Source organism: Aquila chrysaetos, chromosome W (genome assembly GCF_900496995.4).
Source record: "Aquila chrysaetos chrysaetos chromosome W, bAquChr1.4, whole genome shotgun sequence".
NCBI classification, from domain to species: Eukaryota; Metazoa; Chordata; class Aves; order Accipitriformes; family Accipitridae; genus Aquila; species Aquila chrysaetos.
This window is the reverse complement of record NC_054457.1, coordinates 11,543,209-11,557,519: the sequence shown is the minus strand read 5'-3', so window position 1 is coordinate 11,557,519 and position 14,311 is coordinate 11,543,209. Positions and strand designations below refer to the sequence as shown.

The 14,311-nt window shown below is 46.8% G+C and overlaps 1 protein-coding gene across 7 annotated transcripts in view; it reads right to left on the bottom strand.

Annotated features, from left to right (window-relative positions):
• The window catches only part of LOC121232836 (zinc finger protein 462-like), a 127,249-nt gene that overhangs the window by 31,884 nt on the left and 81,054 nt on the right, over positions 1-14,311 (bottom strand). For all 7 annotated transcript variants that reach the window (XM_041121281.1, XM_041121282.1, XM_041121283.1 and 4 more), the window contains one exon: positions 9,078-9,269. In XM_041121281.1, coding sequence (XP_040977215.1) covers positions 9,078-9,269 — 192 coding nt within the window. The remainder of the gene's footprint in view (positions 1-9,077; positions 9,270-14,311) is intronic.

The window sequence follows — 14,311 nt, the reverse complement described above, 5'->3', positions numbered from 1 at the left end:
GGGATGGGAAGATGATTGAGAGAAGATGGGATGGTGCTTGCTTCAAGCCCGTGTTCTAGTTGCCTGGAACCTGGACCATCTCCCAGTACAGACTCCAAGAAAATTAGCCTGGGCCTTGCAGGGAGGAGAGGATACATATAAAACACTAGGAGAGAGATGTGCTGCTTTCTGTGAAGGTATGCCAGCACATGTTGTAGGTAGGCTTCAAGTGGAGCTCCAAAAATATTTGCAACAGAGGTTGCAAATCAAGCTGACATTCTCTCCCAGAGTAATGGTTTGCTAAACGAAGCAGTAATAAATGCTCAGTGCGAAAGGGAGAGTCTTAATCAGACTTTAGTAGCTAGTGGCACTAATTAGCCAGATTAAAGACTATGCACTGAGCCACTACAGGAACAGTCAGTGAGCACAAAATGTCTGGTGTGACTGCCATTGACGGGACTGGGATCCTGAAACCTGGGATGATGATATTTGGGACTCTAATGATGAATTAATAACAGAAGCCTATCAGGCAGTCCCTAGTTACTGTAATTAAGTAGACCTATGCAAACAGGGGCATTGTTCCCCAGAATGTGATCACTCAACAGGCCCTTTACTCAGAGCAAGATTAAGGCTGTGTGGGAAACTTACAGCCAACACCCTCAGGAAACTGCCTTGCAGTGGCTATGGAGGTGCTGGGAAACCAGAGGAGGTGGGATACAGCTGATAGCTCAACAGAGCAAAGTTCTTGGGGGTTTGGGTCCTATGCCACTTGTAAACACTGCCCTATGTAATGGGGGTGGATTTGGGGATCAGCTGATGGAGGGATATGTTAAGAAATGGTCTGATCTTGCTGATCTCAAAAATAAATATCCCCATGGAGGGACTGGGAAGAAGGAGGTAATCGACTGCAGTTGCTTGGGTTGATGGAATGTGTTCACAGGCAAGGGGGGGAGGGACCCCAATAAGGCTGTGGCCACTGATACCATTGCCCAATAACTCTGATGGTTAGACAGAGTTATTAATGCCCTTCTGGTATCACCTGACAGCTCGGTAGGATGCCCTGTTGATCAATGAGTGACCTATATGTACTGTACTAGGAAGTGCATTGTTGGTAATGTCTAAAGTCCAATGGTCTGGTTGACCTTGGAAAAAACATCAGGAAGATATGGTAATTCTCCACACTACTGCCCTACACACTAGGACTCATGGATGGTCCTGAAGGAAAAGGGGGAGAATATGACTGAGTGGGATGAAAAAAACCCATTAGATATCTAGCACTGTGAGTCAAGGAATTGCAAGTGCAAGGCAAAGGTCAGAGCTCAGTTAAACCATTTGTTCCGCCTGCTCTGACCTCCAGGCAACATACTGTTTGGGTAGCTGAAATGAATTTACTGCATTATAGGAACCTCACCACTGGCTTGGCAGCAAATGGGGATAACTGAATCTATTGGGCTATCTGGGTACCTCAACAGTATTATGCCCTAGCACACACTGCCCTCATCATGCAAAAAAACCCTGAGTTTTGATGTATGCACATCCCTGGTTATAGCCAATTGACTAAATCTTTATATCAAGTAACCTGGAAAGAGTCAGTTTGAACAGGCAGAGGAACAGCAGCAAGATTTTGAGCAGATCAATGAGGAAATAGCCCATGTGACGGCATTAGGACTTATCTGGGAAGGTAGTGATGTAAAACATTTGTTATATACCAGTGAAGGAAAAAACAGCATCATATAGAACTTGTGGCAATGAGCCCCTTGAGGTGGGATGGTGGCCATTGGGATTCTGGAGCCAGAGTTACAAAGGGGTAGAAAATAATTATATCCCTCCAGAATAAGAAGTCCTGGCTACATACGGAGGTGTTCTGAGTGCCACTGAAGTATTAGGCACAGAGCAGGCACTGTGGTTATGCCCCAGACTGCTGGTCCTGAATTTTATGTTCAGGGATTTAAAACCCACAGGGGGAAGAGCAACCACTGCTATGTGGCAAAAATGGGTCCTGGCTCTTACCCAGTAGGCACATACTGGTTCAGGCTCCAGACCAGGATTAGTTCAGCTTGTTAGTCAGTGGCCAGCAAATCAATAGTAGAAGGAACACTGAACTCCTTGGACAGTTGATGCCCCAGCGTATGATGAATTAAGAGCAAAAAATAAATGATGGAGTTCATTTACTGACAGATCCTGTAACATCACAGCAAAAAGTAGGAGATAAGCTACTTCTCAGAATCCCTCCACAGGAGAAGCTGCAACTTGCAAAGAGACTGGATGCTCCAATCAGTTTGCAGTGGTAATGGCCTTGAGGATGACCTTGGAACATGCTCGAAGTGTGTGTGTGACTGACCAATAAACCTCTAGAATGGAAGAAGGCTCAGAGGAGTTGGGCAAGGGTGATGTGCCCATGAAGCTCAGAGAATAATGCAAAGAAGCTGACTTTATCTCAATATAAAGGGGACAGGAGGGTGGCCTTTGTTTTAGATAAACAGCTATGTCAGTTGAGTGGAACAACTGGTGGTGTAAATGTTTATCCCCAGTATATTAAAAGGGTTTAAATGTCTCTCTTAGTTAGCCAGACTGACATGGGGGGAGTGAATACATGGCTAATCCCAACATAAAATATAAAAATTAAACAACTAGCAAAAGACTGTTGAAGAGAGCAACAGCCTTGAGCTAGCTTCAACCCATATATTCCTTCCTGGCGATTGGGGACGCCCATTGTCATGACAGTGGTCATATTATAGAGACCGGTAATGGGAATCACATTGGTACTGTGACTGAACTGTGTACTGCAATTGCTATATTTTGCTAAGTGTAAATTATGTTTGTATTGTGTTTTCAGTTTTTGGAAGAAGGATGCAGGGAACTACAGGCCTGTCAGTTGGACCCCAGTGCCAGGGAAGGTTATGGAGCAGATCATCTTGAGCACCATCACACAGCATGTACAGGACAACCAGGCTATCAGGCCCAGTCAGCATGGGTTTATGAAAGGCAGGTCCTGCTTGACTAACCTGATCTCCTTCTATGCCAAGGTGACCTGCTTAGCGGATGAAGGAAAGGCTGTGGATTTTGCTTCCCTGGACTTCAGTAAAACCTTTGACACCATTTCCTAAAGCATGGTCCTGGACAAACTGGCTGCTCATGGCTTGGATGGGAGTACTCTTCGCTGGGTAAAATCTGGCTGGATGGGCAGGCCCAAAGAGTGGTGGTGAATGGAGTTAATTCCAGTTGCTGGCCAGTCACAAGTGGTGTTCCCCAGGGCTCAGTATTTGGACCAGTTCTGTTTAGTATCTTTATCAATGCTCTTGATGAGGGGATCGAGTGCACCCTCAGTAAGTTTTCAGATAACACCAAGTTGGGAGGGAGGGTTGATCTGCTTGAGGGTACAAAGGCTCTACAGAGGGATCTGTACAGGCTGGATCCTTCTCCAAGTGATATAGGAGCCAACGAGGAGAAGTGCTGTGCTGGACCTTGATCTCACCACCAAGGAGGGGCTGGTGGGGAACGTGAAGCTCAAGGGCATCCTTGGCTGCAGTGACCATGAAATGGTGGAGTTCAAGATCCTTAGGGCAGCGAGGAGGGCACACACAGCAAGCTCGCTACCCTGGACTTCAGGAGAGCAGACTTTGGCCTCTTCAGGGATCTGCTTGGTAGAGTACCATGGGATAAAGCCCTGGAGGGAAGAGGGGCCCAAGAAAGCTGGTTAATATTCAAGGATCACCTCCTCCAAGCTCAGGAGTGATGCATCCCAACAAAGAGGAAGTCAGGCAAAAATGCCAGGAGGCCTGCGTGGATGAACAAGCAGCTCCTGGACAAACTCAAACACAAAAAGGAAGCCTACAGAGGGTGGAAGCAAATACAGGCAGCCTGGGAGGAATACAGAGAAATTGTCTAAGCAGCCAGGGATCAGGTTAGGAAAGCTAAAGCCCTGATAGAATTAAATCTGGCCAGGGACATCAAGGGCAACAAGAAAAGCTTCTATAGGTACGTCGGTGATAAAAGGAAGACTAGGGAAAATGTGGGCCCTCTCCGGAAGGAAACGGGAGACCTGGTTACCCGGGACATGGAGAAGGCTGAGGTACTCAATGACTTTTTTGCCTCGGTCTTCACCAGCAAGTGCTCCAGCCACACTGCCCAAGTCGCAGAAGGCAAAGGCAGGGACTAGGAGAATGAAGAACAGCAAGAGAAGATGAGGTTCGAGACCATCTAAGGAACCTGAAGGTGCACGAGTCTGTGGGACCTGATGAGATGCATCCGTGGATCCTGAGGGAACTGGCAGATGAAGTGGCTAAGCCACTATGCATCATATTTGAGAAGTCATGGCAGTCCGGGGCAGTTCCCACTGACTGGAAAAGGGGAAACATAACCCCCATTTTTAAAAAGGGAAAAAAGGAAGACCCGGGGAACTACAGGCCAGTCAGTCTCACCTCTGTGCCCGGCAAGATCATGGAGCAGATCCTCCTGGAAATTACGCTAAGGCACATGGAAAATAAGGTGATTGGTGACAACCAGCATGACTTCACTAAGGGCAAATCGTGCCTGAACAAATTTGGTGGCCTTCTATGATGGGGTTACAGCATTGGTGGACAAGGGAAGAGCAACAGACATCATCTACCTGGACTCGTGCAAAGCATTTGACACTGTCCCGCATGACATCCTTGTCTCTAAATTGGAGAGACATGGATTTGACAGATGGACCAATTGGTGGATAAGTGGCTGGATGGTTGCACTCAAAGAGTTGTGGTCAACGGCTCGATGTCCAAGTGGAGACCAGTGATGAGTGGCCTTTCCCCAGGGGTCGGTATTGGGACTGGCGCTGTTTAACATCTTTGTCGGCGACATGGACAGTGGGATTGAGTGCACCCTCAGCAAGTTTGCTGATGACACCAAGATGTGTGGTGCAGTCAACATGCTGGAGGGAAGGGATGCCATCCAGAGAGACCTTGACAGGCTTGAGAGGTGGGCCCATGTGAACCCCATGAAGTTCAACAAGGCCAAGTGCAAGGTCCTGCACCTGGGTCGGGGCAATCCCAAGCACAAATACAGGCTGGGCGGAGAATGGATTGAAAGCAGCCCCGAGGAGAAGGACTTGGATGTGTTGGTTGACAAGAAGCTGAACATGACCTAGCAATGTGTGCTTGCAGCCCAGAAAGCCAATCACATCCTGGGCTGCATCAAAAGCAGTGTGACCAGCAGGTCGAGGAAGGTGATTCTCCCCCTCTACTCTGTTCTCGTGAGACACCACCTGGAGTACTGCATTCAGCTCTGGGGCCCTGAACATAAGAAGGACGTGACCTGTTGGAGTGGGTCCAGAGGAGGGCTACGAAGATGATCAGGGGGCTGGAGCACCTCTCCTATGAAAACAGGCTGAGAGAGTTGGGGTTGTTCAACCTGGAGAAGAGAAGGCTCTGGGGAGACCTTATAGCAGCCTTCCAGTACCTAAAGGGGGCGTACGAGAAAGCTGGAGAAGGACTTTTTACAAGGGAGTGTAGTGATAGGATGAGGGGGTAACAATTTTAAACTGAAAGAGGGTAGATTTACATTAGATGTAAGGAAAACGTTCTTCACTGTGAGGGTAGTGAGGCACTAGAACAGGCTGACCAGAGAGGTTGTGGATGCCTCCGCCCTGGAAGTGTTCAAGGCCAGGTTGGATGGGGCTTTGAGCAACCTGGTCTACTGGAAGCTGTCCCTGCCCATTAGAGATGGATGGGAGCTAGATGATCTTTAAGGTCCCTTCCAACCCAAATCGTTCTATGGTTCTATGAACACTCCCACCGAACTTGGTGTTATCTGAAAACTTACTGAGGGTGCACTCGATCCCCTCATCCAGATCATTGATAAAGATACTAAACAGAACTGGTCCAAATACTGAGCCCTGGGGAACACCACTTGTGACCGGCCGGCAACTAGAATTAACTCCATTCACCACCACTCTTTGGGCCTGCCCATCCAGCCAGTTTTTTACCCAGCGAAGCGTATGTCCATCCAAGCCATGAGCAGCCAGTTTGTCCAGGACCATGCTTTAGGAAATGGTGTCAAAGGTTTTACTGAAGTCCAGGGAAGCAAAATCCACAGCCTTTCCTTCATCCGCTAAGCAGGTCACCTTGGCATAGAAGGAGATCAGGTTAGTCAAGCAGGACCTGCCTTTCATAAACCCATGCTGACTGGGCCTGATAGCCTGGTTGTCCTGTACATGCTGTGTGATGGTGCTCAAGATGATCTGCTCCATAACCTTCCCTGGCACTGGGGTCCAACTGACAGGCCTGTAGTTCCCCAGATCCTCCTTCCGGCCCTTCTTGTAGATGAGCGTCACATTTGCTAACCTCCAGTCAACCGAGACCTCCCTGGTTAGCCAGGACTGCTGATAAATGATGGAAAGTGGCTTGGTGAGCTCTTACACCAGCTCCCTCAGTACCCTTGGGTGGATCCCATCTGGCCCCATAGACTTGTGTGTGTCTAAGTGGTATAGCAGGTCGCTAACCATTTCCCCTTGGATTATGGGGGCTTCATTCTGCTCCCCATCCCTGTCTTCCAGCTCAGGGGGCTGGGTACCTGGAGAACAGCTGGTCTTACTATGAAAGACTGAGGCAAAGAAGGCATTAAGTACCTCAGCCTTTTCCCCATCCTTTGTCACTATGTTTTCCCCCCCGCATCCAATAAAGGATTAAGGTTCTCCTTAGCCCTCCTTTTGTTGCTAATGTAGTTACAGAAACATTTTTTATTGTCCTTTACCACAGTAGGCACATTAAGTGCTAGTTGGGCTTTGGCCCTTCTAATTTTCTCCCTGCTTAACCTCACAACATCCTTGTAGTCCTCCAGAGTGGCCTGCCCCTTCTTCCAAAGGTCATAAACTCTCTTTTTTTTCCTGAGTTCCAGCCAAAGCTCTCTGTTCAGCGAGGCTGGTCTTCTTCCCTGCCGGCTCATCTTTCATCACATGGGGATGGCCTGCTCCTGTGCTTTTTCAGATTTCCTTCCTGAAGAATGTCCAGCCTTCCTGGACTCCTTTGCCCTTCAGGACTGCCTCCCAAGGGACTCTGTCAACCAGGCCCCTAAACGGGCCAAAGTCTGCCCTCCAGAAGTCCAAGGTAGCAGTTCTGCTGACCCCCCTCCTTACTTCTCTGAGAATCAAAACCACTATCATTTCATGATCGCTGTCCCCAAGACGGCCTCCAACCAGCACATCACCCACAAGTCCTTCTCTGTTTGCAAACAACAGGTCCAGTGTTGTGCCTTCCCTAGTTGGCTCACTCACCAACTGTGTCAGGAAGTTATCTTCCACACACTCCAGGAACCTCCTAGACTGTTTCCTCTCTGCTGTATTGTATTTCCAGCTGATATCTGGTAAGTTGAAGTCCCCCATGAGAACAAGGGCTAGCGATTGTGAGACTTCTCCCAGCTGCTTATAGAATATTTCATCTGCCTCTTCATCCTGGTTGGGTGGTCTATAACAGACTCCCACCATGATATTGGCCTTGTTGGCCTTCCCCCTGATTCTTACCCATAAACACTCGACCCTTTCATCACCATCATCAAGCTCTAGACAGTCAAAACACTCCCCAACATACAGGGGCTATCCCACTGCCTCTTCTTCCTTGCCTATCCCTTCTGAAGAGTTTATAGCCATCCATTGCAGCACTCCAGATGTGTGAGTCATCCCACCATGTTTCCATGGTTGCAAATATATCATAGTTTTCCAGCTGCACAATGGCTTCCAACTCCTCCTGTTTGTTGCCCATGCTGCGTGCATTGGTGTAGATGCACTTCAGTTGGCTTCCTTCAGGGCATATTCACCTGTTGCAGTGTGGTCCTCTCCACGGGCTGCAGGTTGGATATCTGCTCCACCTTGGACCTCCATGTGCTGCAGGGGGGCATCCTGCTTCACCATGGTCTTCACCACAGGCTGCAGGGGAATCTCTGCTCTGGTGCCTGGAGCACCTCCTCCCCCTCCTTCTTCACTGACCTTGGTGTCTGCAGGGTTGTTTCTCTCACATTTTTCACGCTTCTCTCTCTCACAGCTGCTGCACAGTGTTTTTTACCTTTTCTTAAATATGTTATCACAGAGGCACCACCAGTGTCGCTGATGGGCTCAGCTTTGGGTCCGTTTTGAAGCCAGCTGGAACTGGCTCTGTCTGGCACAGGGTCAGCCCCTGGTTTCTTCTCACAGACACTACTCCTGCAGCATCCCTCTACCAAAACCTTGCCACGTAATCCCAATACATTTTCCTACAATTCTTCAGCTAATTTGCCCCAAATATAGTTACTTTTATGCTGAGCATAATACTCTTTTTCAAAGCCAAAGCTGTTCTGCCATTTGCTTCCTTTGTAACAGCAACTCCAGGCCAGTATGGCATTCTTTCCTACAGCCTGCTTTGTCCACTGCTGCTTTTCCTCACAACACAGATGATCCATGTGGAGTGCAGTATGTTCCCCTTCTCTTGGCATTTGCAGTATCTGTATTCACTGTCATCCATTTAAAGTATGAACATTGCATGCTAAGTCTGCTGCCACGCATGTAACTGGATGACCAGTTTCTATCAGTCAAGTTTCAATCCTGTATCCTCATCATTTGTTGCACAAGCAATAAAACTCCGTAGCCTAAATACAAGGCAAAACTTAAAAATAAGCCATCTGTCCGTATTTCAAACATCAGGATCTGTGTACACACCCATTTCCATAAAAAGCATAAAATAGAAAGTTGCCTAGCTATTCCCTCTACATTTTACGCTTAATCTTTAGTGGCTTCACTAAACTGCTCTGCTAACAAGATAAAGGGGTGTTTTTCAGAAATGCAAATGGAATTAGATGCTCTCTTTTCCACTGACTTTTAATGGAAGCTCTGCCACTGAAAATTTCCTATGCTGTAAATCTTTGTTGAAAAGTAAGGTCAGCTTGACTTATTCCAAAGGCCAACCATTGGCAGTATAATTTAGTAAAGAATAAAATGGTGAGATTCGACTGCAGGTCAAGTACTAGAACACCACCTTTATTCTTGCTTTTCATGCAACTTTGGATTTTTCTTAGTTGCTGCCTTAATTATTTTTTTTAAATAAAAATATTAAAAAGTATTTTAGACAATTAAATTCTTGCTCTGAGGCACCTCTTACCATTAGAGTCCTCCACCTCTTCAGCAGAAGTGTGTTTCTTGGAGGTGTGGTAGCCAAGTGAGGCTGAGAGGCTGACAACACGGGGTCTTGGTAGTGTCAGTGCTTTCCCATGCACTCTCAAGGAATGCTCTTTCAGCTGGCTGATTGTCATGGTGGAAAATGTGCAGGAAGAACATTTGTAGGCATGTTCACCTGGGTGAGCAAAATACAGGCAAGTCATCAGCTCACAAAAGAAACAAAATAGGATCCCCATTCTTTTCCTGCTGAACTCAGCAGTAAAATTCCTATGGCCTCCTTCAGTGTGAGACTTATTCCAAAGAGAACAAACTATGTGCATCTTCCTGTTTAAACAGTCTGGAGTCTGCAGGTACAGATACCCGCTTTGGGACCAAAGTTTTGTTTTCTGACAACTCTAGATCCTTGTTAAATGACTGATGACAGAAAACAAAGACCAGACTCTTAGCATGCCTGTGTTGCATGGTATAAGAAGAAAACAGAATCTTGGATGAAAATAGAGCTGCTTGACTAGAGCATTTCCAAATTTCTTTGGGAGGAAAGCAAGGGTGAAGTCCTCCGTGTTTTTCCATGCAACACACCCAGAATCATTATTAAAGAAACCAGAAGGAGACTACAAAATGTTAACTAAGGTTCTTAAAAAAAACCCAACCCAAAATAAAAAAAACCAAACAAACCACCCACTGCCCCCCCCCCGCACTTAATTCGAGGAGGATCCCATTTTCCCTATATGAAACCTGCCTCCAGGCAGGAATGAGCTCCACAGAACTAGTAACCAAGTCAAGGTTGGTTTACTACAAGAAGTGGACGTGGCAATACCAAGAGCAGTACATATTTATAGGGCTATGGGAAAGCATATTATGGAAAAATTTTAAAAGAAGTGAAAGAAGAGAAATAATGAACAGTAGTGAATTTGGTTCCAAATACATTCCAAGTCATAAAGATAGAATACAATAGGAAACAAATTCCCAAGACGACTCATTCTGTGTTAAGCATGAAGGCACCTGAAAGAAAAAGTGAAATGTCCAGTGTAAGTGATGTGATGTTATATGTGTGGCAAGTAATTGTTCTGGAAGTGCTGCTTCCAGGTTAAAGGGCTACACTGACTACATGCAAGTTGTACATAAAATGACAAAACTAATACAAGAGTGAAATATTCATGAGCATTAATGGAAGGATAAGATCTCTGGTTATGAAAGAGGCAGAAAAATGTTTTCCATTTCTCAACAAATTTAACAAACAAGGTTCTAGAACAGAATGTTTTCAAACATCAGAAATAAGTGAACAAAAAGACAAGAGGAAAAAAAAGTATCACAGCCAGTCATAACAAGCACATAAAGAGATTAGCAATCATTCTACATTAAAATACCCCCCCCCACACACACACACCCCACAAAACTCCTACGCTAATCACATGAGAATAATGTTGATAACACACTGATGTTTTAGTTGTTGCTAAGTAGTGCTTATCCTAAGTCAAGGATTTTTCAGTTTCCCATGCTCTGCCATCGAGGAGGTGCACAAGAAGCTGGGAGGGAGCATAGCCAGGACAGCTGACCCAAACTAGCCAAAGGGATATTCCATACCATAGGATGTCATGATCAGTATATAAACTGGGGGGAGTTGGCTGGGAGGTGCTGATCGCTGCTTGGGGACTGGCTGGGCATCGGTCAGCAGGTGGTGAGCAATTGCATTGTGCATCACTTGTTTTTCTTGGGTTTTATTTCTCTCTCTTTTTGTTATCTTCCTTTTCATTACAATTATTATTATTACTATTATTATTTTATTTTATTTCAATTATTAAACTGTTCTTATCTCAACCCACGAGTTTTACTTTTTTTTCCTGATTCTCCTCCCCATCCCACTGGGAGGGGGGAGGAGTGAGCAAGCAGGCTGCATGGTGCTTAGTTGCTGGCTGGGGTTAAACCACGACAATGGGAAAGGATGAACTAAAGAAAAAAAGATATAAACCCCCACAATTTGCTAAATATAAGCAATTCCTGGCAGGCACCAGTTGACTTTTAACATAAAATCACAATAAGAAATTAAAGAAAATTGAAGACTACTACAAATTAAGAAATTAGAAGACAGCTAGTAACTATATTCCCTATTTATCTATAACAGTTCAGGTGGACGGTACTATGTGAAAATGTGTTTGGTTTCAGAGGCAAAACTATAGTTTTCATTAGTGTGACTCCACAGAAAAGTTAGGAAATTTTCTACTGCTAGTTTTGCATCTCATAATTATTATTTTGAAATATATAAATAAGTGTATCTTCATAATTTTTCCATGGGACTGTCTCAACACCTGAGATGTATCCAAAGCATCGTGTCCCAGATGATTTAGACTCTGGGCAAAAACTCTAGGTTACAGTCTGATTCAAAGTGAAAACAAATTACAGCACATTCAGAGATACTACATACAGTTCTGCTCTATGCCAAAAGAAGCAGCACATACTGAATGAGAACAAATGCTAGGTGCGTACAAGAACCAAATGGTTCTTGTAAGGGTATGTGGAAGGAAAGCGTCTGTTCCTTTAAGGGTATCTGGTCAAGGGCCTTCTTCAACACAAAAAAGGATAATAAGAAAAGGAGGAAGCCATAAACAAGAACATTCAGGGACACAAAACTGGCCGACAAATTATAAGGGAGTCAGTAATAAGAACCATACCTTGTCACACTAATTGATGAGGATGCGTAAGAGTGTGAGAATGTTTATTCCAGCAAGGTTATCTGATCAGGGACCTTGTCAGTTGGGAAACCAAGGGAAAAAGGGGGAAACCAGAAACAAAAATATACAGAAACAGACCTGACAGAACAAACATGGAGACAATGACAAGAAACAAACCTCACCAGTCACACTAATTGATGGGCTACCAAGAAACCACAGGCTCCACTTCCAGGAAGATCAACCTGGACTTTGCAACTGAAAAGACTGCAAACCAGGGGGGATCCTGGATACTGGACTGGGAGGGGTGCAGGAATCCATAGAACTATACAAACTCATGAGGTGACGTACAGGGGGAAGGGGGAGCAGGGAGGAACAAAAAGGGTGGCAGACAGAAAGGGGTATAAAAGGGACCAGTCGCATGTAAAACGGGGCCAGTCAGTACGCTTGCCTGACTGAGCCCTGCGCCTGATAACCACAGAAAGGGGTATAAAAGGGACCAGTCGCATGTAAAACGGGGCCAGTCAGTACGCTTGCCTGACTGAGCCCTGCGCCTGATAACCACAGAAAGGGGTATAAAAGGGACCAGTCGCATGTAAAACGGGGCCAGTCAGTACGCTTGCCTGACTGAGCCCTGCGCCTGATAACCACAGTCTGTCCTGTCTCCTTATATCTTCTTAAATCTTTTCTTAACTATCTCTCTGCGTAATCTCACTCTATCCTGTGCGTATGTGTACTGCAAGGACTAAATGCCAGCTACTGGTGAGACGTGTGAGTGGAATCTGGTGCCAGCTACTGGAGTCAGACAGAGGGTGTAGGTGTCCCTGGCCTGTGGTGTCATATACTGTCACGAGTGGGGGTCTTTAACTTCCAGCTACTGGGGCAGGAACGGTGTGTGTCTCAACAACCAGCTACTGGGAGGGACTGGTTTGAGTGAGGCAAGTGAGAAGCTCTGTGCCAGTGGCTGGAGCAGGACTGTGGGTCACAGCCCATGTGCCTGGTGCCAGGCTTCCCCAAACTGAGTGTGCATGGGGGGGGTGGGGGGTGTATTCACTAGCAAACTTCAAGCTGGACTAGCCACAGGTCCCAGTAGCCTGGCAGGAGGAAGTCCTAGGCTGGAACTGCTGGAGGAGGCAGCTGCTCCTAACATCCCTTAACAGTTCGAGCTATTATGCAAGAATGCATTTTATAATAAATGGAGTTTGACCACTCCCCAAAAGATAATGGACATGAGGAGACTAAGTGAAAGACACTTGGATTTTTACAACCGCCAAGGCACTTTAAACAAATGTGTGGGTATGAGACCCAGAGAGAGTGCTACAAAGAGGGGGAGAGAGTGTTCTGAACTCAGAGAGCAAGCAAGCATCTGACCAAGACACAGCATGAGCCCAATGCAGAGTGTATGTGTGACACAGATAGAGAGCACATGCTCTGAAAGAGTGCATGACAAAGAAACCACGAAGAAGCATGTGACTGACCCAGAAAGACCACGCGTGACCCAGGGAAAGAGAGCATGCACAAGCCAGAGAGAGAGAGACACCCAGAGAGGGAGAAAGAAAGAACATGTGATCCAAAGAGGCAGATAAAACACGTGACGCAAAGAGAGAGAGAGTGTGTCCCCAAGAGACAGTGTGACACAGACAGAGAAAGTGAGTGTGACCAAGAGAGATAGAGAGCAAGCGTGACCCAGAGAGAATGTAAGCATGGCCCAGAGAGAGATATAGCGTGAATCAGATAGAGTGCAACCCAAAGAAAGATATAAAGTGAGTGCGACCCAGAGACAGAGACCCAGAAAGAGTCTGAGACAGAGAGAAACCCAGAGAGAGTGAGACCGAGAGAAAGAGACAGAGTGTGTGTGACCCAGGAAGACATAGAGCATGACCCAGAGAGAAAGTGACCCAGAGACAGAGAATTTGAACAAGAGCGTCACCCACAGAGACTGAGACAGAGAGAACATGGGGGGGGGGGGGCTGACCTAGAGGGGGGAAGACAGCATGACCGGGGGGGGGGGGAGCGGGACGTGACCCAGAGAGAGTGTGTGTGTGGCCAACAGAGAGAGAATGGCCTACAGAGAAAGAATGTGTGAGTCGGGGGGGGGGGGGGGGGGGGGCGACGACACACTCAGAGAGCACTAGTGTGACTGAGAGAGAGCATGACCCACAGAGAGAGAGACAGTGTGAACTAGAGAAGGAGAACACACATGACTAAGAGAGAAAGAGAGCTTGACCCAGAGACAGAGAGATGGCGAGGATGGCCCAGTGAGAGAGCAAGCGTAGCCCAGAAAGAGAAAGTGATCTAGCAAGGTGGGGTGGAACCCGCTGCCTGGAGCAGGCGACCACCCATACATAGGGGGTGACTCAAAGAGAGAATGAGTGTGCATGACTCAGAAAGAGAGAGGGGGCAGCTCAACCCAGAATAAGAGAGAGAGAGCAACCCACAAGGGGGGGAGAGATCCAGAGGAAAAGAGAGCTTGCAGGACAGAGGGGGGGGAGAGGTCGGGGGGGGGGCGTGAACCAAAGTGAGGGAGATTGCGCACGACACAGGGGTGGTG